The sequence below is a fragment of the Mycteria americana genome, chromosome 1 (assembly GCF_035582795.1).
Source record: "Mycteria americana isolate JAX WOST 10 ecotype Jacksonville Zoo and Gardens chromosome 1, USCA_MyAme_1.0, whole genome shotgun sequence".
Classification (NCBI taxonomy): Eukaryota; Metazoa; Chordata; class Aves; order Ciconiiformes; family Ciconiidae; genus Mycteria; species Mycteria americana.
The window spans coordinates 164,790,391-164,814,090 of record NC_134365.1 but is presented as its reverse complement, the minus strand read 5'-3'; the positions used below and the strand labels follow the sequence as shown (position 1 = coordinate 164,814,090).

The window sequence follows — 23,700 nt, the reverse complement described above, 5'->3', positions numbered from 1 at the left end:
GTTTTTACTAACTCCTTGGACTAATTTTTTTTTTTCCTATTTTGAAGAGTTCAGCATTAACAACATGATTAAACTGCTCAACACGAAATGTCTTTGGTTTATTTTTGAAGAAGTCAAAACAAGGTTTAGATGATGAATAAGCTATCTCTAAGAGACAAAGCAAAGTTAGCAATAGCACCTTAAGAAACATTTCTGACTTGAGCATGACAGGTCTGATCCACTGAGTGGATCCAGATGATCCACTAAGTCATTTCTTTCTCTAGCCTCCATGATCCTGTGCATTCTGTGATTCATGTTATTTTGATACAGTACTATCAATTTTTTTGCACCTTTATCCTTCTGCAATTTTTACAAGGAGGATTAATAGCAACTGCAACAGAAGAATTACCTTGATGTCATATATAATCCTTTATCCTTTCATCATCATCAAAATCTCAGTGCTTTGTCCATCTTTCTTGGCTGCAGCAACTTATTTCACTTGTTCCTATTAAGGCTATTATATTCACCCTATTACTACTAATCTTTTCTTTGTAAATAGCCACACCTATTTTAATCCAAAATGGTGTGGTAAGCATTTGATTCTTTGTGGAAGTAGACACATAATTAGGTTAATCTGTGCTATCTTTTCATGTGAGTTGATTGTTTCTTTACTATGGACATATTTCTTATAACAGCAATAAGCTTGCCAGATTGCTTGGAGGCAAATCAGGAGCAATTTACCAAGCATGTAGCTACTATGAACTGAAATCTTGACATAATAGCAAGCTGTGTATAGCCACTCCTACCTGCCAGTTATTACTCATGTTAGCTTTTTACTGACATCAAATTTCAACCGCACCTTTCTTTCACAAACAAGCACTTTCATTCAACTCAGCTACATCTGTGACAAATAGCTGATCTTCACCAAAGCATACAGGAATCTAAATTCAGAATGCCGTGCAGAACCCTCCGACAGTAGCAACTGAATTACCTGCACGAAGTCCAAAAACGTCAGTGGAAGCAAGTCATCCAGGTGGCCAATATCTTTGGAGAAACGATTTAAGATTCTTCCTATAGAAACAGGGTTGGATAAGAAAAAGAAAGTAAATATAATTCTTTAAAAGATCAAAATATCTTAAACACACCATATTTTACCATTTTAGTAACAGTAAAAAGGAAACATCTGGAATCCAAAGATGAAAAGTGATATACTTTTTGAAACCACCATGAAGGTTTCTTTTACAACCACTGCAATATATTTTGAAGAATACTTTTTTACAAATGCCTTTCACCCATAAAATTTTTACTTAAACTGCTACGAAAAAATTAAAATGGGCTTTGAAGATAGTAGTTAAATAGAATTTAACAGGTGAAACACACATGCTTTATATGCTTTACGTGTGCAGATAAAGGTTTACAGGTCAGACAACTTAATACAAGTTTCATCAAGTAACATCAGCCAGGATCTGCTCCTATCCTTGACTGAAACTCACTAGTGCATGCATGTCCCAGATAGATCATAGCTGATCTAACTGATCCTTTTTAGTATTTCTGTTCCCATCCCTCCACCATTATACGTGGATTCAAACTGCAGGCATTTCTGAAATAAAATTTGAGCTAGATTTGCGTTCATGCAGCCTTACATTTATACTTATTCAAAACCTTGACAATACTGATCTTTATTAAAGCTAATAAAACAATTTTTAATCTGCTGTCAGTGAAGCATTTACACTTCTCTATTTTCCAAAGTTCTACTTGAGTGAAAAAATCAGTTACAGCAAGAGTTCTTTAATAATTAAATTCACAATGCTGCCACCCATAAGTGGATTAGTATCTTTCTCTATTAATCAATATCTCTACTCACCAGGAAAGAAACTAAGCTAAGGATGGGAATCTGGCCTTTTCAAAGGTGTGTAATGCCCGTACATGTATTCACATTGCTTTTTTATCTACATATATCTTGATTCAATTATTACTTCTAACTGGTACAAACACATTCACTGCATTGGCAACAAAAGACTTTTTTTTTTTTTTCTTTACAAAGGAGCTCATTAAACTGAAAGTGGTTCAGTTTAAAGTTTCCATGGAGTGCGTTGGAGACGTAATTAAGAGATAAGAGATACTGAAGTAACTTCTGGAGCAACCATCATTCTAGTTCTCTGTTCACGGCTGTCTCGGAATTATGAATTTTGTTGCATAACATCGATTTCTTTTTTTAAGGAAATTTCTGTTCCATACCAAGCAACACGCAAAACATCCTGTCCTCAGGCCTGGGACACGACTCCAAAGAGAGATACTGGTGGCAAACAGCTTGTTCTGCAGTACTTTACTACCAAAGGCAGTTACTTCAGGCAGACAACAGTAGAATTCATCCTATTTTTAGACTTTGCACACAGAGAGGAAGCGTACATAGCAGCACAAGACTCATCAAAATCTCTTTCTTCTGTTTCTACTGGGAATGGCAGCTGGGGATGTTCCCTTTCACTTGCTTCATGCTGGGGTAGATACATCAGAAAGAACTCCAAGGCAATTTTTTTTAAAGTTTCCGTTTCCTGTTATTTCCTTGCATGGAGACTGGCTATGGAAGAGTGATCTAGCACATACTGCATGCGTGCTGTAGCTAAGACTTCTTAATAACCCTAAATATCACATTCCAGGTTATTTTCATATGAAGCAAGACTTCACTGGCAAAAAGAAAATCACTCAAAGAGGTTAAATGCTTCCTTCTGACAGGGCTTTCCTTAGTGGCCTGTCCAGGAGGGGCGGATGAGGGAAACAGGATGGCATAACAGACTGGGCTCTGGGTATCAGCAATCTGTTCTCAGCTTTGTCACTTGCCTGCTAGGTGACTTCACTCTATTTTACAGAATAAGAAAAGCAGAGCAAGGCAAGGTGACAGTGCCGAGCCCCTCTGTGAAACACTGTGAGACCCACCGACGACAAGCTGTATGCAGGGGCAAAGGATTATTCCCATCGCGAGCAAACCCCACCTTAATTCAGCCTTAGAATTTCCCTTTGCCTTTTAACCCAAAGTAAGTTTTATTTGTGATGGTTTCAGACTGATACAAGAAGCTACTGCACAAAGGCCATCCCATGCGACACTGCCGGGAGGCAGCAAGGTCACTCAGCCTGGCTACTTTCCACGGCCATAGCGCAGGTCAGGTCAATGCCGGCACCTCCAGAAATCAAGTGAAGCCTTCACGATCTCCCTTACCCCACAAGTGGGAGAGCACATCCAAACTTGTTCCTGGAAAAGCATTCTGCTTACTCTCATTTTGTATGGTATGAACAAAGCCTTAAGGGCTAGAGGAGAGAAGCCATTACAAAATGCTTGCTGTCGAAAGCGATTTTAGTTTCAGTTCCAACAGCATCTTGGAGTTCAGTTCTCATTTCTATTGAAGAATGACCCATTAAAGTTGCTCAAGGAGAAATTCTGCAGATTTTCAGTCCGGGTTTGGGTTTTTTTCGGCAATTGTTTGGAGGCTGTGACAATCTCCAGCCATTTTCTGAGAAAGTTTCAGTGTTGCGACAAGGAGAGCTTTAGGCTGCAAGCACGATACAGATCTGTTCCGGCACTTTCGGGGGTAATAAGCTGGCATAGATATAAATGAGAGCTGCAGAATACTTGCCTTCATCCTGCACACCAAGAGCAACTGTGGCAATGTTTTCCTCCACAGTAACATCTCTTCCAGTGAAGTTCTTTGAGGAACACAGTCATGAAAGAAAACTTAGCTCACTTGAGCTGGCTTCGGTAGTCCTCTGGTCTTACTATCTCTTCCATATATCCACTAACCACCAACTACTCCAGTTCCCATTGGTAATCAAGCTGCTAATTAATTGCCCAAACTGTATTTTTGGCAATCGCCTTATAAAATGGTTAAGTATAACAGTGTTTCTACAGACTGTGTTTTGACAGAGCTGTGAGCTGCCACTAGGAAAGTGGAAATTAATCTGACGTTATCAATAAAACATGAAAACATCTTTTAATCTGCCTAATCCTCTTTAAAATGTAAATACAGTAATTCTGTAAAATGACATGGACTAAAATGCGAGTGAGCAAAAGAAATGGTATATCAACAAGACAAACCTTGAAAACTGGAACCTTTTACAGTCCACCTGATACAATTAAAGCAATTTAAACAGTGGGGATGTGAATCAGCTGCTTCCCAAATAAACATTCAGGCGAATCTCTAGTAGCAGAACTTCTGAATTTTCAAGTTATTGAAAAAAGTCATTTATGGTCTATTTAGTGTTTGCACATAGTAATTCTGGAAAACGACACCTGAAGTCATTAAGCCTAGGAAAATACCTTGCTTCTTGCTAAGAGGTCCACATCTCCCCCTCATAACGTTAATCCAGTGAGCATTAATGCTTTTCTACTGCTAAAAGCAAGTGACAAAGCCACAAGCCTCAGTCCTATTTTTGTTGTTGCTGGTTTTCAATGATATTACCCCAGTGACTGTATAAGAGAAAACACAGGCCTGGAGAGTATTTCAAATCCTGTTCATACGGATATAACTGAACTGGCATTTTATTCAGCACATCCCACGCAGAAGCAAGCTATGGTAACCCACTAAAGCAAGCAAGTTCCCTCACATATACCAGAGAAAGCAATGCACCTCCAAGCAGAAGTGCTATGCTTTGGAAATATCCACAAAATGCCTCATAGCCATCATGATATTGCATCCAGAGCGATTGCTACATTTATAACGATGTCTACAAGTAAATGAGGTCTATTTCGCAAGGTATGAAGAAACAACTGTTTCCACTTACTGGAAGCATAGTAAATCAGTGGCTTGCTTATGCATTATTAAGCATGCAAGAGAAAACATTCTAGGTATGAAAGTTAAAGTAGCCATGTTGAGTCAGGACTCAAAATGCTTACAGTTATGACTACAGTTTCTCCCTGCATTTGCAAACCTAACTTTTGGGGATGGTTCTTCAGATTAAAGGAACTGTTGCACCTGCTATTCAAGAAGGGCAGGACCTGCACAACTTGACAAAACCAAAATAATTATTTTTCTCTCTAAAACTTCTAATATCTCCCAAACTTACAGACTATCAACATCATCTTCCCGTAATACTTCATACTTCCAAAAAACCCGAATTCCTTAAGTGAGCATTTCTGTGATACAGATACATGCCATGAGACAATAATTCTTATATCTAGTCCAGTATTTTCAATTTACAAAAATTTTCAAGCTCACTTAATACTTCCACCCTTTACTTATCCCAGTGAGTTTCAGTCTGAGCTTCAAAAGCAAAAAGAAAATACTAAATCTAAAACTTGTAAGGCAAAGGAAAGTTCATGAAACCACGAACAAAAAAGTCTTTAAGAAATCAAGAACTAAGTATGCCAATGTTACAACAGCATCCAAATTTGTAAATCGTATCTGGTGTTCTAACCATTCTCAGGCTTCCATGTGGTGTGCAGCATCAGTAGCAAGCTGCAAAAGGGAACGTGCTCTCTTCAACAGTCCTATGTTTGTTTTTACATCAAATAACTCAATCAGAACACACACTGTTGTTAGATTTCTTCCGAAGTAATTAAATAACTATTCAATGCCAATTAATCACAGTTAAATAAGGGTCTGTCACCAAAGTGCTATGTACACATTTCAGACTATTTAATGGTCAAATACTTGGCAGTATCAAAGTTAAACAATGATTCATTAAACCTACTCCACTACACAATAGTTAGGCTAAACTTGAAGTGAAAAGAATCAAACCTCTTTTGTTCTCCATGAAAAAGACATCAAACCTCAGTATGTGATATACTTTTCTTCCTCACTCTGTAAACTGCTTTAATTGCATGAATCAGAATGTGTTCAGGTGCTACATACCCACTTTGCTTCTGCAGGTGCCTGCTGATACTTTGGAATAGATGTTCAAACCTATCATCCAAATAATGAAAACACTTGACAGCGTGCCACACCTATTTAAAATGTTTATACATTCTTCAGGATGAAAGAAATATAATCCAAACTGAATCAACACTTAGGATGTAAACACCAGAAAAGAAAAGGATTTTTTTTTTTTTTTAAACAAGAAACTAGGATCCTCCACTGGAACAGGCAAATGCCACCAACAGCATTCAATGTTGTGCAACTAAATTCCAAATATCAAGGACCCTAAGAGAAGCAGAACATTATTTCTAAATGTATTTGGCATTTCTAGTATACTTTGTTGGCCAATGCATTCACTGAAATACTTCTGTATAACAGAATAAAACGGGTAGATTGATTTTATATACCTTGCAAAGAGTTTACAAAGCCTTTATACCCACTTGCTTCATCACACATTGCAGAAATACTTTGTTCCTACTTCTCTAGTCCACTGATTTGCCTATTTGGAAAAGAAAAAGGTTTTAAGAGAAGGTCCTTCCAGGGATAGAAAGCTTTTGCCATTTGTGTGTGCATGTGCGTGCATGGGTGTGCACGGGTGCACGCTCTTGGAATTTTTTTCCCCTCAGAGATCAGGCTAATCTTCAATCCAGGGAATTTTAATTGCATCACACTTTAGTTCAACACACAAATGTTATTAATAAATACTGCTTTGCATAGTAACCTAAACTCCTTCATGGCAATTGTCCTAAATACCAATCTTCATGTACACTAAGTACACTGCATTTACCAGGGGGAAAAAAATATTCAAAATCTTCAAAAAATATTCAAAAATATTAAAAAAATATTCAAAATCAAAATAGATTCAAAATCTACTCTGCAACAGTGAAGCCAGGAACACTCCCCCACTGCCCAGCCTCCATGGAGAAAAAGTGACCAATTGAACACTATTATCTCCCACTCTTCGCTGCAAACTCACAGAAACCTGTCCGAAAACAACCTGTACCCCTAGGAATGGATTCAGGAAGGTACTTAGTCATACATGTATAACTAAATGTAAGCAACCCCAGCTGGGACTGCACACTTGCTTGAAGGCAGTCATGCCACAGAGATGCTCTTCTAGTCTAAGACAACTTTAATTTCAAGGGACCGATGCTAGACAGTCGAAAGCATGCACTTCACCGCCACCTGCTTTACTCGGCGAGGAGGAGAAGCCCCCCGTGCATCACACACCACTGACGTCACGCACCGGGGCACCACCTGTATGAGGGCGGCCACCACGGCGGGGTGTCATCACCGCGCTCGGTCCCGGGGAGACGCGCTACAACAGACCACGCCCCAGTTTTTGTCTATGTCGAGGTGTTAACTTACCCTAAAGAGAGAAATCATGTACTTTACCAGTCCAAATTACAGCTTATAAAACCAAACTCATTTTAAACGTACACATGGTAGTAAAATAACGCTCAGAAGTTTATATGTGGTAATAAAAGCATACTCAAAGGTAGGAATAAAAGAAATAGCTGCACAGAACTGCGTACCTTTAAACGCCCATCAATTTAACTACATTGAACACGTTTCCCATTCTGTCAGTGGTATAAATCGACAGCTCCCCACGTATCTTCCTGTTAAGCTATGGCATTCAGTGACTGATAAGTCTTCACCCGTGCTCAGTTCACACACATACGCCGAAAAAAGGGGGGGGTGGTGGGGGGGAAGTACAAGCAGCCTTCCATTTCATCAAAGCAGCGACAAAGTGGATTGTCCATATCAAATGTTGGCAGGAAGCAGACATTACATCAACCTTGTAAAATACAACTATGAAATCAACAAAATAATTAAAGATGGATTACCGACTTTGAAAGGAATTGTAAGTTTGTGAAATATTTCTTCAGAAAGAAATCTGGAAATGCATCTCCTGCATAGCTGTCAATTACTGATCTACTCTGGCTTTTCTTCCATATTTCTACAAAGAAACGTCAATAGGTCTGTTATCTTTTTTTAATACATGTTTAGCACCACATGTCCACACAAACTGCCATATACAGCATTACTGTCTTCCCCACAGGCATCCTATAAATATAAATAAGAAATTCTACCCCATTTTTTTTCTTTAGCAGCCTGAAACTGACAGGAATATTATCACTTTCTTAGACATTTGCAAATGGGCACAGTCGTGCTGGGCCAAAATATGCTGAGATCATAATATCCATTTATCTAAACTGCCAGCATGTAATGAATTCAGGTGGGATGCCTTCTATCCAAATTAATTTACTACTTGAAAAGGACTTTTTACACAAATACTGTCAAACAGGAAAACAGTTAGGAAACGAGAAGAAAACGTGAATGCTGTGTTTGATCTTATTGTTAAGTGTAGGATTTAAAGAAAGAAGGATAACTATGATGAAGATAAGAATGAAAAACAGGCATCTTTGGAAACTAATTTCTATTTTTACTGCTGATGGAGACGTCTACATTACCTAGTATGAATACATTGATCCTAACTGTACAGTTGTTTCTTGAGCTTTCCAGTCCACCAGAAACACACAGTACTTTAATGACCTACTGATGAGAATTACCCTGCTTGTAGAAAATCAAAATAGGTTAATGCTCCATGCAAGTTGACTTTCCCCTTTGCTAAATTACGTGGTATAGTTGATTTGTCTTTTTTCCTGGGTGTGCTCAGAAGAGCATGTGTATTAACATCCGTTATCACCAGCCAAAGTCTATCTCCTCACTTATGATACAATGCAGAAAGGATATATAAAGTCTTCATTAAAAACAGAAGCACACAAAGAAAAACATACTGATTGGGGAAAAAAAAAAAGTGTAACTTTCCTTCTTTCTCAAACTGCTTTCATGAGAAATCTTGAAATACCTTCTGCATTGTAACTGCCTTTCATATCATATATCATTACCAATTAACCAAGTTGGCTACAATTTCAACTGTAACAGAATTTGCAAAACAGAATTTAACTTTGGTGTGTATTATACTTGCTAACGAAATGATCTCTTTTACAAAAGCATGACAGGTCTAGGATAATATATTCATTAGCAAATTTCAAATTATTGATCCCTGCAATGATACCCCCCACCCCAGTAATTAACATTCACAGATTTTTTCTTTTGTAATTTACTGTGAAAGAAAGTATCAGAATCATTCAAAAGAACAAACTTCTGGCTATATAACAGAGTTTTATCCCATAACCTGAGTACAAATCTACATCTCTGCTTCATAATTAGAATGACAATGAAAGCAGACACCTGCCCGCCCCTTCCCCTCCCCCCGCCCCCGTCCCTGGAGTAATATTAAACCTTTCATACATAATTCTGTGATGAAGATTGCCAGAACAAAGTTCTAACAATTCCAGAAGTTAAGCTCTGGATATCCTTTCTGCTTCTTTTTAAACTCATTTTTATTTACTGGAGCTATTTTAAGTTACCCTGAGTTTAATGAATAAAATCTACATTTAAACATACTGAAACAAATAAAAAACTAAAACCAAGCTACCGACTCTAATGTACTGCCAAAATACAACACAACTTAATTTCTGCTGTATACTACAATACAAGCAACAAGATATTTTTAAGGCACACAGTCCAACTGAACCAAAAAAAAAAAAAATTTATACAGGGGAGGGGGTACAGGAAGAGTTGACACTGGCCTCCTTCCCCCTCCTGAAGGGAAAAAAAATAATTAGAAAATGGTAACCACTTGCAACTTCTTATAAACTGGCCTTTAAAAAGACGTCAAGTTGTACACTATCTACAGAATTTTCTGTTGATTTATACCACCATCTTTTTCTATTCCAGATGTAAAGTTACCTACTTCAACTCCTCACCACAATACAAAGCATCACTATAATAGAAACCTGGAATAGTATATACAAAATATAGTCCTTTTTATTGGCTTTTTACTACAAGATTATGATTTAATTCTTTGCTAAACTATTTAACCACAAAAACATCCACTTCTGAAAGAGCATTTGTGTAGTCTAGTTCTCCTTTCTGCTATAAATCCAATTTTGATTGAAAATATGTCCCAAGTGCTGTTTTGCTGGATGGGGGCGGGGGGGATGATTTACAATGAATTAAACTGAACACAACAAATCTGCATGGACTGAAATATCTGAAGAGTATTCTGTTGCTGGAATTTTTTTAAATGAGAGGAGAAAAACAGCATTTAGAGCTACTTTCAGATTTGGGGGTTATATATAAATATACGTCAATACAAGGATTAAAACAAAAATGGAAATATATGTCACCTTTCTGGTAAGGTTTTTCCAACAATAAAAATGAGTTTTCCTGTGCTATTTATACTATCAAGACTAGATTCAGAATAGGCTTTAAATACTGTATTTCAGAAAATGGGGGGGGGAATATCTCAGAGAGCTCTTGCAAATCTGCTCGTATTTGTTGATTTTCTTACCATTCCATCTCCTAAAGATAATTCACTGAATAAGAATCTTAATTTGCTTCTTTTTAATGTTTTCCTTCTTTTTTTTTTAGGTGTTGAAGTTCGAAGCGCTCAATCATCACTCCAGTCTAGGTTGACTATAACCAAGTAGGACATTACTGAACATAAAGCTTTTGCCTCCTGAAATCTTCAGTTGAAACTGCTACCTGGCTGATACAGTTATCATTCAGAAAACAAATATTATCCTGTATTTTACCAATCGTAAATATTCAGATCCCTTCCCACACACTGAAGAGAATGATTCTGATGTAGTCCATCCATTTTCTTCCTTTTCTGAAACCACGGAAGGGAATTCTATACGGACTGTTGCTGTGAAAGTCAAGCCAAGACTTCTGGCCTCTACCTAGCCCATCCATTTTGAGGATAAAGCCTTTGGGCAGCTCAAACAGCAGAAGCATTTCATGTCTTCAGCTGACTTTGTAAACCCTCGTCTTCTGCTTGGCATGTTCCTTTGGTTCGATCATTCATTTTTCTTTAGCCTCAGTTTCTTTTTCTTTCTTTCCTCTTCTGGAAAATGTGAATTGTTTGGAAAGAAGAGATTCTCTCTGAAGTTCATTCATTATGTACACATGTAATGATTCTTGAAATACCTTCTCCTTTTTAACTACTCACACTACAAAAAAGCCACTTCAACAACACAGGCTTGGCTATCCAGAATTCACAATGGATGACACTGGATAATTTTCAGTGGCTTTTTTTCCTGTCTCACACGAAATGTCATTACTACTGAACTTAAGAGAAATTCTGGTATAACTATCAGAAAATTAGAATTGTGTCTCTTTTAGTTTGCTGTGCAAATAATCAAATCATTTGCTTGGAAAATTTGCTGTGTGTTAAAAAAACACATACCCCTCATGAAATTGAAAATTTTGCTTCAATTTAGGACATTTTAAACCACGTCAGAACAAAGCCACAGAAAATTTGGAAACAACTAGATTCACAACTTCAGTATCATTCACAAAACCACAAAGGAAGAAGATATTGGGAAACCTGTCATCCTGTTATAAAGGTACAGCCAAGCCCAGGGGTCAGGACACTTACATGAGAGGTGAAGGCTGGGCAGAGATGCAAGGGAATGTGTTATTTTTACCAGTCACGGAGCACGTACTGAATGTGGGTCGCCCACCGCTCCAGCAAGCGTGTTAATTGCTCTACTAGAGGCAATTCTGCGGTAGGCCTCCTTCAGCCTCTGCTCTTGAAGCTGCTCTCCCTTTGGATGAATCAGTAAATAAGCATGGCACCGGAAGAAGGCAAATGAGTGCATGCCTGAAGGCTACGGCAATCAGCCTGGGAGGGACTACAGCTGGATTCAAATCCCTTTTCGGTTTTTTTGGCCTAATTTAGGGCACGGAATGGATCCTTTCCTGAGGAGCGGGCTGTAGGGTATAAGGAGGGATGACTTCACCTCCTCTTCAGTTTTTTGATTGGCACCAAATTCCACTTGCAAATCTCGCCTGCGAAACAACCAAAAATCTTTCGTCTCAGAAAAGCTGAAGGCAACCACATCCCAAGTGTTCTCTTCAAGCAAGGAGCGCTGTCCAAAGGAATCTAGATATAGTCTGACAATGCATTTCTTTGGGCCACCAGCTTCTGGGGAAAAAATATCACTATAACGTAAACTTCTTTACAGCCTAAACTATAATTAACAACACCGAAATTGAGATGTGGGGTATAATATACATTCAAATAAGATAAAACCAAAATATTACCTCTTCTCTATTCTATATTATATGCATTATATTAAAAGAAAGAATTTTTAATAATTAAATGATTACATGCTAAACATTGTGAAAAGCTATATTGCACTGCATATGACTTTACTGTACCCCCTCTGCTGGGCAACTATTAGAAAGCTTCACCTCAAAAACAAAAAAGAAAAAACATACTAGGAGTAAGTAGCTGCAAATGAGGAGTAAGTAGCTGCTGACTATACTAAAAAAATAGTAGTGTATAAATCAAAACCAAAGAACCTTTAATGTTCATGTAGAAATGTACCTTAAATTCATCCCCCTAGATTTTTTGACAGCTGAATGCTAGAGGTTGAATTATTTTAAAAACATATGCTTACATATACATCGCTTAAAATTAAAGAAAAATCTAACATAGCCCTATAATTTTATATTTTTCCATGGATTTTAAATAATAAGAAAGAAACTTAGAATGAGAAACATAAATATGTTAACAGCAACATTTCTTCACTTTTCTATAAACAGAGAAAAAAATTCACGCACATCAAGGAGAAAAAAAAAGCTTCACTGAACAGTCATTCAAGCAGAAGTGAATACAATTTACAGTCTATTTTGTCTTTGTTCAATTCAAAGACAGACTTCACTGTGAAGCTCTGATTTACAGCTGTCCAGCATTATGAACTCCTAAATAAATAAATAGGCAAAAATAGAAGAGTGCGCCCGCAACAAGGGACTCCTGAGAACACTGCCGTTTGTTATCTGCGTGACAGAAACACCCAAAAGAGGATTAATATATCTGAAGTGGGAGGCAGAGCCTCACTAGGATGCACGCTGGACCATCACGTAGCCAGCAGCATGCCCTGCCCTGAAGAGTTTGCTGTATCACTTAAGAGAAACCAACACAATTGACTATAAAAGGAACAACGAGCAAAGGGAAGAGGTAGCAGTAAGCTGGAACAGAAAGTTGCAAGACAAGATGTGTGCCTTTTTGCCTTTTTTTTAAGTATGGAAAAACAAAGGGGTCAGGGAATTAATGAGTTTCTCCACCCAGATGTTTAACTACCGTCAGTGTAGAGTTACACTGCGGTTACAACGATACTGGTGTATCTTGAGAGATGATTTTAAGATGAAGAAGAGCCAGCTTGTGGATGAACTTTACTGCACAGAGAGCAGGAAGTTACAAAGATGTAAGCATGAAAGATAAGCAGGCAAAACGATGATGGAGGGAGGAAAAAAAAAACACAGGAATGTGCTAACAGCTCCAGCTACCAGGTGCAGAAATAGTAAAAGCTTTGCATGGGAAAAGAGGGCTAATGCTCAAAGGAAGCCACACTCCTTTCTACACCTCCTGGTAGACTCCCTCAAAGTACACAGGGGCCATAAGATCAAGAAAAAGGCTTCTCTGCATCTGGCCCTGGGGAGGAGCTGCAAGACAGAATTGTCAAAAGACTCGCTGGTAGTAACAGTCACAAGAAGTTGCTGAACTTGGGATGTTTGGATATCGAGAAAGCTTTACACATACTGACTTGAATTTTTGCCCTGTGCAGACTGGCTGCTTGAACATGCCCTCTTCTTCACCCTCTGCTTCATTCACTGCATATCTGCTCCCCGTTTCTTCTCCTCCCTCTTCCTTCAACATTGCTTCTTCCATTCCCCTTCACCATGGAATGGCACAAGTTCTGGATACAAATAAGCACGCTTGAAAAAGAGGAGAGAATGTCATCCCACACACAACCGAGGCATGAAGCCTGACACCGCGAGGATAGGCTAGGAAGCATGGAAGAGTTTGGAACAAAGCAAGTGAGAACAGAAGGTGAACAGAAGGTGGCTGCAACACTTAAACTAGAGGAGTGCCTGAATTAATGTTTTGGAAATGCAGAGTGACAAAAAGAGCCGCATAGGGGAACTACAATAACTACACATGAGCCGTTAAGACAACAGGAAGGGTGTTTTACCCTGAAAAACATGGGAAATCCTTACAGCAAGTGAGAGATCAGGTTCTGAAACAGTTCCCAAATTAAAACTGTGGAAGCCAAAAGGCCACTGTCACCGGAAGGGAGATGGCAAAGTACATCCAGGACATACTGCATAACCATAAGCGTTTGATACATACAGACTATCCACAAGGTTATACTTAGACAGATGAGGCAAGACTCGCTATCTATTGAGAGATGCCTTTAGAGAACAATTCAGAGGATTTTAGCTACTTCTTGCTTTAAGCTGCTCTTACAGGAGCATATTTCACTCCACTAACTACAGAACTGCAGGGGCAACAGCCTGTTGTGTCTCAACTTAAGTCTTTAGAGTATACTCTCATTAGTTTGCTTAATTTCATTCACACAGAGTCTTAAGATTTCACAAGCCCAATTAAGATTTCAGGTAGAGGAATTCTCAGTAAAAGTTTTCTTTCTTCCTTCAAAATAAACATGTCTGTCTGTGGGTCTTAACAGTTCACTTATTTATGCATTCATTTTGTTTCTCTGACATCCATTTTTACCACAATTTTTTTTTGTTTTGTTTTTTTAAACCAGCAGCTTCTCTGCTGAAACTACATCAGCCACATTAGGATGAAAGAAGTTCCAGGACTGCAAGGAACTGGACAACTAGAGGAGCAATGCAAAGACTATGACAAAAATACCTATCTTTCAGGTATCCACATCCAATATATAAAACACTATAAAATCCTCTCATGGACCTAAAGCACTAGTTATATTTTGGAATAAACACTACAAATTTTGCAAATAATCACTGATCATAATCTGATCCCAGACGTTTTGCGAAAGGCTGTTTTAAAACAACTGCTTTGCCGTTATTCTGTGTTGAAAAAAGGCATTAACCAAATCTCTGATAAGGCAGGATTAAAATGGAAAAACACACATATAATAATGAAATTGAATGACAGAAAAATATCTTGTGTTTTTCCTTCCCTCTTCACAAAACAGCATGAGCACAGAACTTGATTCTGGATCAATTTGTGGATAATCATTAAAACATACGAAACAAAAGTGTAACTTCAAGCAAAAAAACCACGGAAGGCAAAACTGTGTCAATAACCCAACCACTATTAATATTACAGAGTATTAATTAGTAACAACTTAGCATTGTAGATATTTAATTATAACATTTAGAGAACAAATGTTGTCTCTGATGGTTTTCAAAATGTAGCTTAACTTTAGAATGCATATGAAAAGCATCCAATAAACTTTTCATCACGGCTGAATGGTATTTACAACGCCTCTTAACTTTCTGAACGTCTATTATGTCCTTGACTGACTCTGGAGAGGAAGTCCTTAAACAGCAATTCACATTCCAAATACGAACATTCAATTCCTAAAGTTCTTAGTGGCTGACTATACAGCGGTCATACTTTCAGGAAGAGGTCACGAACAAGTTTAAGTGTTTGGATCACTCTAAAACCTTTTAGGACCTTCTGGACAATTGGGGTTTTCTTTGTTTGTTTTGTTTTTCCAAAGAAAGGAGACTGAAATGTCTCTTGACATCAAGGTTTTGTACCTTTCATAATCCAGTGTTTTTCTGGAAAACTGTCATATCACAGTTGGTATAGAAAATGCTGGTCCTATGAAACAAAAGTCTCTAGTACAGCACATGATCCATGTGGGGAGGTCTATTCCACCTTCCAGAAGGTTCCTTACTTCAGCAGGGTACCACCCTCATACCTGCAGAAGTCTGTCCACAATGGATCGCCTGGCACGATTAGGACCTAAATTAAGTCAAGACATCACAAATTACCTGAACTAGAAACCCAAATAAATACTGAAAACAAGACCTGAGGTATGTTGTAAAACAGCATCACTAAAGTGTTATCGCTTGCATGGGTCACATTCTTTCCTCCTCAGCGCATTTAGACACCCAAAGGACCATTATGTTCAGAAAAGAGATCCTGGAAGAACTGAAAGGTTCTGACATCAGAGAATTTAAACTAGCTGTGAATCCCATTGAGGAGGTATGACTCATCTCTGAGGTTTAAATCAGATTATCAACCAAGTGAAGCAGCACAGTAAATCTACAATAAAAGATGAATGCCTACAGGAAAATAATTTTTGCCCCTAGTGGCAGATGCTTGAACTTTAAAGGATCTGAGACTAAGCTCTTTGTCTAAGCCTTCCTGACAGAAAACAATTGAAATAATTTCTTTAGTTGGTCCAACTTTGCTCCATATGCCACATGGAAACAATATCTAAACCCTGTAAAAGAAAGTATATTGTCACTTCTAAACCAATTGAGGATCAAACAATTTACAGAAACCAAGACTTATTTTGCTGACAATTAAGCTCTATCACCAAGACTTGAGATTCAATGAAATTTGACAATTGTGAAGAAAGAGGCTTTTGTCTGAGTAAGTCTGAAGCATTTCGAAGAATCAACAGAAAAATCAGAAGACTGAATTAGATCGAAGTATCAGAGCCTTTGAGGGTAGTCTGGAATTCACTAATTAAAATAACTGCCTTCCTTGCTCTGTTTCCTCTCTGAATTGCTTTGGTATTACAGCAGAAAGGCGTATAGCAAGAGGCAAATTTGGTCTAAGGAGCAAGTGTTATATCCATCACACTTCCTCTTACACCAACAGCATACTTTGTCTATCCTGCTGGTCAAGCTCCATTATGAAGAACCACCAACCCTTTAAAGATGAGATGAAAGACAAGTACGAATCACTGCTGCACACCAAATCTAAGGGGTGTGAAGGGCCTTTTAAGCCTTTTTCTTCCATGCTGAAAGCCATCACATTTACTTTGTAGTAATTCAGATACAACCCAAAGAAGTCTGCAAATTCTCTTCTACTCTATTCTAGTGCTGGAGGTTACTAGCTGGGATAATATTCTTGCATCTCCTCCTCATGGAGTCAAAGACTGAATATATTCTTCTGTTTTTCCAAGAACCATAATACTAACTTGTTCTCCTTCTGCCTTTTTAATTGAAAAATACATAAGATTTCTATTCAAAACACCTCCATGCCTACTTTACAATTAATAAAAAGCGGTCAATAAGCATTTGAACATCTTGCCTCTCATGAGAAGTACAAACAACAGAAGCAGAGCACAAAGGTATTAAATTAAGCGGTGCTCACAGCACGACATTTTAAGCAGAAAACATCCCAGATCATTTCAGAAACTTGGGATTTTGCATTTCACAAAATGTTCGTGTCTCTATTAAAAGTACATAATAATATTGCTTTATTCTGTGGCTAAGATGGGAAAACAATTAATGAAATCCTATTTTTCCACAGGAATGTTCCTATTTTTTAAGCGAACAAACACTTCTGGAAAGTGTCAGATTGGACATTTCTACTCTCGAACACTCAGCAGGTGAACAAAATCATCTGTATAAGCCCTCATAATCTTTGAGAAACACTTATTTCTGAACAATCACTTCTAAACACTGTTCCTTAAGCCTTCGGTAGTAGCTGAGCAACACTGGTTATTAAATGGAGGTGCAGCAGAGTTTATTTTTTCTTATCTCAATTTAAAAAAAAAAAAAGAAATATGTTGGGATTTTTTTTTCCATTTTTTCTGTTGGGGATTTAAATATAAGCAGCATTTAGTGAATGGCTTTGAATTCAATATTAAACCATACTCGTAGCTTAATTATGAAAAAAGATCACTGTCACTACATATTTGGAATATTAAAATTTGCAAGCTTTATAAAAACCTCAAGGCACTTTTTTCTCTCAAATTTGGTTTTATTTTGAAAGCGCTCCTTAGATAAGGTTTCTTAATATTAGAACAAGTCTAGTATAGCTAGTTTTCTGTTAAAATATTGGGGAAAAAAGTGTTCCCTTCATATTGTTAGTTCAATAGACAAAAAGATGACACTCGGAAGCTAAAACCATCTGTATTTCACAATTCTGGTGCTTCCAATTTGCAGAGGTTTCTGCAGATATCTTTTGTCCTAAATGAGAATCAAATATTTTTTTTTCTCCAACAGTAAGGGAACATTAGCTGACTAAAGGTAACTACTACCAACTCTTCCTTAAACCATTTTACTATTTTTTAGTCAGGAAATACCAGAAATATTCTGGAAGGCTAACAGTAATTGTTTACTTTTGGCCAGTTGTTGAGACTGGGGGGAGGGAGAATTATTATTCTAAGAGGAGACTGGGGAATGAAGGAAGGGAGAAAGGAAAGAAGCATTATACTAACATCATGCAAAGCATATATGTGTATTTATATGGAGAGATATATATATGTATTTTTAATATGTGTTTTTTATATGTGTGTGTGTGTGTGTATGTATATATATGTAAATAAATATTAAAATTATGGTTCACTCCTTTCTCTTAAATTTAGTGGTAAATTCACAATACTAAAGATTTTAAGATACCCATCCTTAAGCACACAGACAGCTAGGTACCCTGAACCCCCACACTGTAGTGGGTAGGAAAGACAGCTCTTCTCCAGAGAGATTTAGAGCAAAAGCCTAACATTGGTGCTCTCAATAATGCCCTGGAAGAGCCTGCCTCTCTACCACATACCTGGTAAACCTAGGCTAATGTTATCCTTTGTGAATACCCTTCTTTGCCTGGTCATTCCTCATTATACATACTCTTCAAACTGGAATCCTAAATGGCTAGAAAATAATCATGGATTTGAAGAAGTTCTATTATTTTATGCCAGAAAATTGTATATTTTACTCACTGAACCTTTAACCTCTATTACTGAAAGGATAATCTTACCATAAGAAAGATACCGTTTGTACTTTATAGTTAACAATAACTTAACCAAGTAAGCACCAAATCTGGTCTGAACAGACATAGGAACCCCAGCACTTCAGTTTTAGTTTCTCCTTCTGTAAACTGAAAGAAAATTAGGCTCCAATCTCATTAGGTGATGCACAGATTTACTCATGTTTACAGGTCATAACAAAAATACAAGGTTCTTCATTAAGTTGCCCAGCATTAAGGATATATTCCCCTATTTCGGTGAGAGAGAAGAGAAAGCAAATACAAGTGATGGACAGCAACAGTACTTCTGAAACTGTTCATTATCCCATGTAATGAGAAGATCACTGCATACAAAACATTTAACATTCTAAACCCAATCTCTCTAAGTGAAGACAGATACTCACCACCTTCTCTCTAAAGACCAGCAATACAGATTATAAACATAAAATAAGTGCACTGGAAGAAGAGATGAATAAGTTTATTTACAGCTTTAAATGTTCATATTAAAAAGGAGAGAGGGGAGAAAAAAACCCAGCACTAAGCAAATGCTCCTGGCATCTAATCACTTACTGTCCTCTGGGCATGTCCTACAAAGGATGGGGCAGGAACAGTATTCCTTTATGAGAAATTACTTATGACATCTTAAAAATGGATGTAGGAACTCTGTCTGAAAATTTAGACTGAACCATATCTATTTTGAGTTGTGAACATTCAAACTGATGAACATGAAATTGTGCTGAGAAATTAATACATGCAGGGACAAAAAGAACATGTATTCCTGATGAAGGGAAGCTTACCAGAAAGCAGAGGGTTTTTTCTTGCCTACGCAGGAATTAGCAATATTCTGCATTGCATCATTTGCGTATTAAACAGACAATAACTTCATTGAGAAAAAACAGGTTTACCACACACCCAGAGAAATCTCGTCACATCTGATAACAAGAAAACTGGGGAAGAGAAGAGAGTTAGGCCATCTATCCTCCATCCATTATACCTTATAATTGCCAGCAATAATGTCCATGTTCCAAATCCTCACCTTCTCCGTTTTCCACACACCTTCAGATTATTCTGCACCCTGTGCCCCAACACTAACACAGGCTAGTGGAAGATTTATGCTTGAAAGAGGGCAGGACATATGCAGAAGACAGTGTAAAGGGGCTGGGAGAGATGGAAGAGCAGCATTCCCAGACACAGAAAGCAGAGGATAAATTCAGGTACACAGCAGGTGAAAACTGACAAGGACCATTCCGGTGGACAGAAAAACCATGAACTTATGAGGAGTTTAACTTTAAACTTCCTTTGAGTTTATGAATGTCATAAATGTTGCACAAGTAGCACATGATAAAAGCTCAAGTTTGAGGAGTGTTAGTGACCTCTATATTCTTTTTTTAACTGGCAAGTGAGGAAGGATGAGGGGATGCTACAACTAGCAGACAAGCAGGTCAGTAGTCATCCATGAGTCTTCTATAGCAGTAAAAAGTCCAACACAAAAACAAAACCACCTCCTTCGTATACAATGCACTTCTACTCTGAATCAAACAGTTGAGAATGAAGACTTTGACACCTTTCTCCCATATACCAGTCAGCTTGCTTCACATGCTGCCTCTGTGAATACAATTTCCTACCCAGCATTAGGTGAGTAACAGCTAAAGCACCCTCAGCTTCTCCAGACATTTCAGAAATCTCCTCACTCTACAGCCTCTTGTTAGGGATCACCACAACTAAATATTCTGCTCAAGCCAAAATCAAAAGCTATGGCAACAAGATACGCAAATGAGAGTCACCTAGGAAAATGTTCAACAAGAGCCCAAATTTAAATGAACATTAAAACAAACCACCATGGACCTGCAGTTTCCAGTTTCAAGCTACATACATCAAGGTCAGTACTGCCACAAGCAATAATTAATGTCCATTACATACTAGTATTCTAATTACAGGACTATTGTCCAGTAACTAATAAAACAACAACAACAAAAAATGTTCTTCATATGCTTGGTGCTATTTTAAAGCACTTTGTAAAGCTCCCTTAAGACTGGTAGCTGTCAACATATACAGCTTGTCATAATGCTGCTTCCTCCAAATATAACATTATCTTGCATAAAATGACATCAGAAATCAAAACCTGAAGGAGGTCCTGCATATGTATTCACCTGCGTACATAACAAAAAGCCTCTGACAAAGTACCTACGGATTCTGACGGAAAAAAAGAACACCTAGGGAAGACAGGGTGGAAGCAAGCAAGCAATGTTGTATTGTACTATTCACAAATAGCTTAGTAATTAACTCCATCAAGTTGGTGTATTTTAAACTGAACAGCACACTAAAGTCGAACTTGATTCAATACCTCCACTTCCCTAACTGTTTATTTCTTCCTTTGGTTTTTATTCTGGATTGCCAGAACAGACAGATTCACATACAACATCCATTCTTTTCTACACTAAAATTTTAATTTTGGATCGAGAAGTGCCTTTTGTTTCCAAACACTCTCCGAGATCACCACAGGCACAAACTAATCTTCACTTGTTGCATAATCTGCAAGATGCTGGCAATCTGAAATAAAAAAAAGACTAATTAATTCACCCAGATGCTGCAGTGCAGATTACCTAGGATCATCTGGGAGAAAGATTTCTGTGCAGTATAAAGCAGAAGAACAGTGCTAATGAAATGAGTTTGCACTGTCACAGTCTTTGTTTTCTTTTAATTTACAGCCATTCAGATTTAAAAAAAAAAAAAATCAAAATGGGCTGTTTTTTCTGCAAACACCACCGTGGTCTAAGTGTGTCTGTGTGTCCGTAAGAGACAGCAATGAAAGGTTATGGCACAGGAAAGAGCCCAGAAGAGCCAAAAGCCTTATGTGTAGGGCTTTCACCTGGGATGCAGGAGACACATTTTCAAGGCCCATACTAAATCAGAGAGGGAGGAGATCTGGGCTGCCTTCCCCACGCTCCACATACGTGCCCTCACCACCTGGCTATTCGTTACCCCTGCCCTGCTCCTCCCCAAAATAATTTTTTTTTTCAAATGCTTCTGCCTTGTTCCAAGGTGGAATGAAAGTGGGTTTTTGAGAAGTTTTTCCTCATCTCTCAAAAATGCTCATTTCCCACCCAGAATGGGCATCCATGAACAGCAAGAGAGGAGGTCCTATCCATGCGGTGCCTCCAATCCCCACTATCCGCAACAGTCACATCAGCATCCAACAATTTTTAGGTAGATTAAAAAGGTACATATTTAAACTAGTTATTATCAAAACCAAAAACCCCTCCATCCTTCAGATTATCTCCAAAAGCTTATTGGCAGCCGCATCACCTCGGCTAGGCCCTCTTTTAAGCCCCTTGCAGTTTTTCCATCGTATTATTGCAGTCTCTCCCTCTGTTTTCAAGTGTCTCCAACCAACACTTCCCTCCTCCTTGCCACAAATCTTGTCAAATAGTCTGCCATCTATGCGAGACTAAACCATAACTCCATTTTTACTTTCCTGCTACACTTGCAGGAAAGACGTGTCTGCGAACGGCTTGTCTTCTAAAGTCAATACTTTTAATTAGGTTTCTCTGTCTTGGTCGACTCCTCCATGCCTCCTTTTTGCTCGGCTGAGGTGGGGCGAGAGCCACTCTCTCTGTGGTTGCTTTAGCAAATGAAAAAAATAGACTTTGCAGTATCTGGGCAGGTCAGCATATGGTCAGAAATGAGTTTCACAGCAGGCCGTTTTCCCCACCAGGGGATCTTAATGTGAAGAAGATAGAAAATCTCTGTGAAGGGATGTGAAATCTTGTGCCAGGAAAGCAGGAGACTGCACTTGGAAGCAGTTGTCACTACAAGCTTCACGCTATTTCCCTATCAAATAATGTCCCGTCCCCTCCTACAAACAGCTTTTCCGTAAACCTTTTAATTTTATCTCCTGTATTAAGCGTAAATAGGGTGAGCACTGACTCGGTGAACTGAAAATGTAATGGGCTTGCCTCATCAGTTTACGGCCCAGTTTCATTCAATTATTATTGCAGAGAAAAATAGGAGAGAGTTGAATTGAGTTATGCGAAAAGATAATAAATGTAAACATAACTCCAGAGTACTATTTACTAACTTTAAAGACTACTCCTATAGCAATCAACTTTATAAGGTTCCTGACAGAGTCATAATGGTGATAAAACACATAGAAGCGTAAGACTATTTAAACTCTTAACAAAAGCCATGATAATACTAACAGTAAATGAGCAACTCCCACAAAATATCATTTAATAATCACGCCCTGATAAGGTTTAAAGTACATATTGCCATTGTTATATGAAAAAAACATTACAGTTTTTTTTTTTTTTTAAACACATGTAGCAACCTAACAGGTTTTAATTACCACACCTACTTCAGTGACGAGCTGTTCCACTCAAACACCCAAACATAATATTTACAACGTTGTGCGGTTGTTAAGGATCTCAATGATTGATGGAACCTATTGTGTTGTCATCTTAATAACAACAAATGCAAGTGATTACCAACACGGAAGAGAGAATCTGTGTTTTTATTTTACAACAAAAGGCTGTCCTATAGGGACTTCTTTTCAACATAAACTAACAAACTTGCGCACACGTGAACGTGCTTTAGAGCTTGGCACAGAGAGTAAAAAAAAAAAGCCTCTGCTGCTTTAAGGACAACGTATTTTTCTGTATTAGCTTAAGAGAACATGAAAGCTGTCAAAAGAGCTGGTATAGTTTTTCATAATCCCGCAGAATTCATCTTGACCACAAGGAAATATCTGAAAACTGCATCAGAAAGATAGAATAGATCTTGTTTCCAAAAAGAAAGCAAGCAATTGAGTCGTTGAGTCAAACAGGAATACAATACATTTTCTGGCATCGCTACTGAATATTTATATCAGTGATGAATGAGACTACAAACAAAATATTTTAACATGAAGCTTTGCCTTGTTAACTGCATGATATGCCAAAACACCACCTACTGTAAATCACAGGGTTTAAGACCAGTATTTCTTGTTTAAACATGCTACTTGTTCAGCAGAATCACTTGTGTGAACAAGCATACGTTAAT

The 23,700-nt window shown here is 37.9% G+C and overlaps 1 protein-coding gene across 4 annotated transcripts in view; it reads right to left on the bottom strand.

The window, feature by feature from the left end:
* Positions 1-23,700, bottom strand: part of ABCC4 (ATP binding cassette subfamily C member 4 (PEL blood group)) — a 156,799-nt gene that overhangs the window by 67,089 nt on the left and 66,010 nt on the right. For all 4 annotated transcript variants that reach the window (XM_075526823.1, XM_075526816.1, XM_075526808.1 and 1 more), the window contains exon 20: positions 971-1,050. In XM_075526823.1, coding sequence (XP_075382938.1) covers positions 971-1,050 — 80 coding nt within the window. The remainder of the gene's footprint in view (positions 1-970; positions 1,051-23,700) is intronic.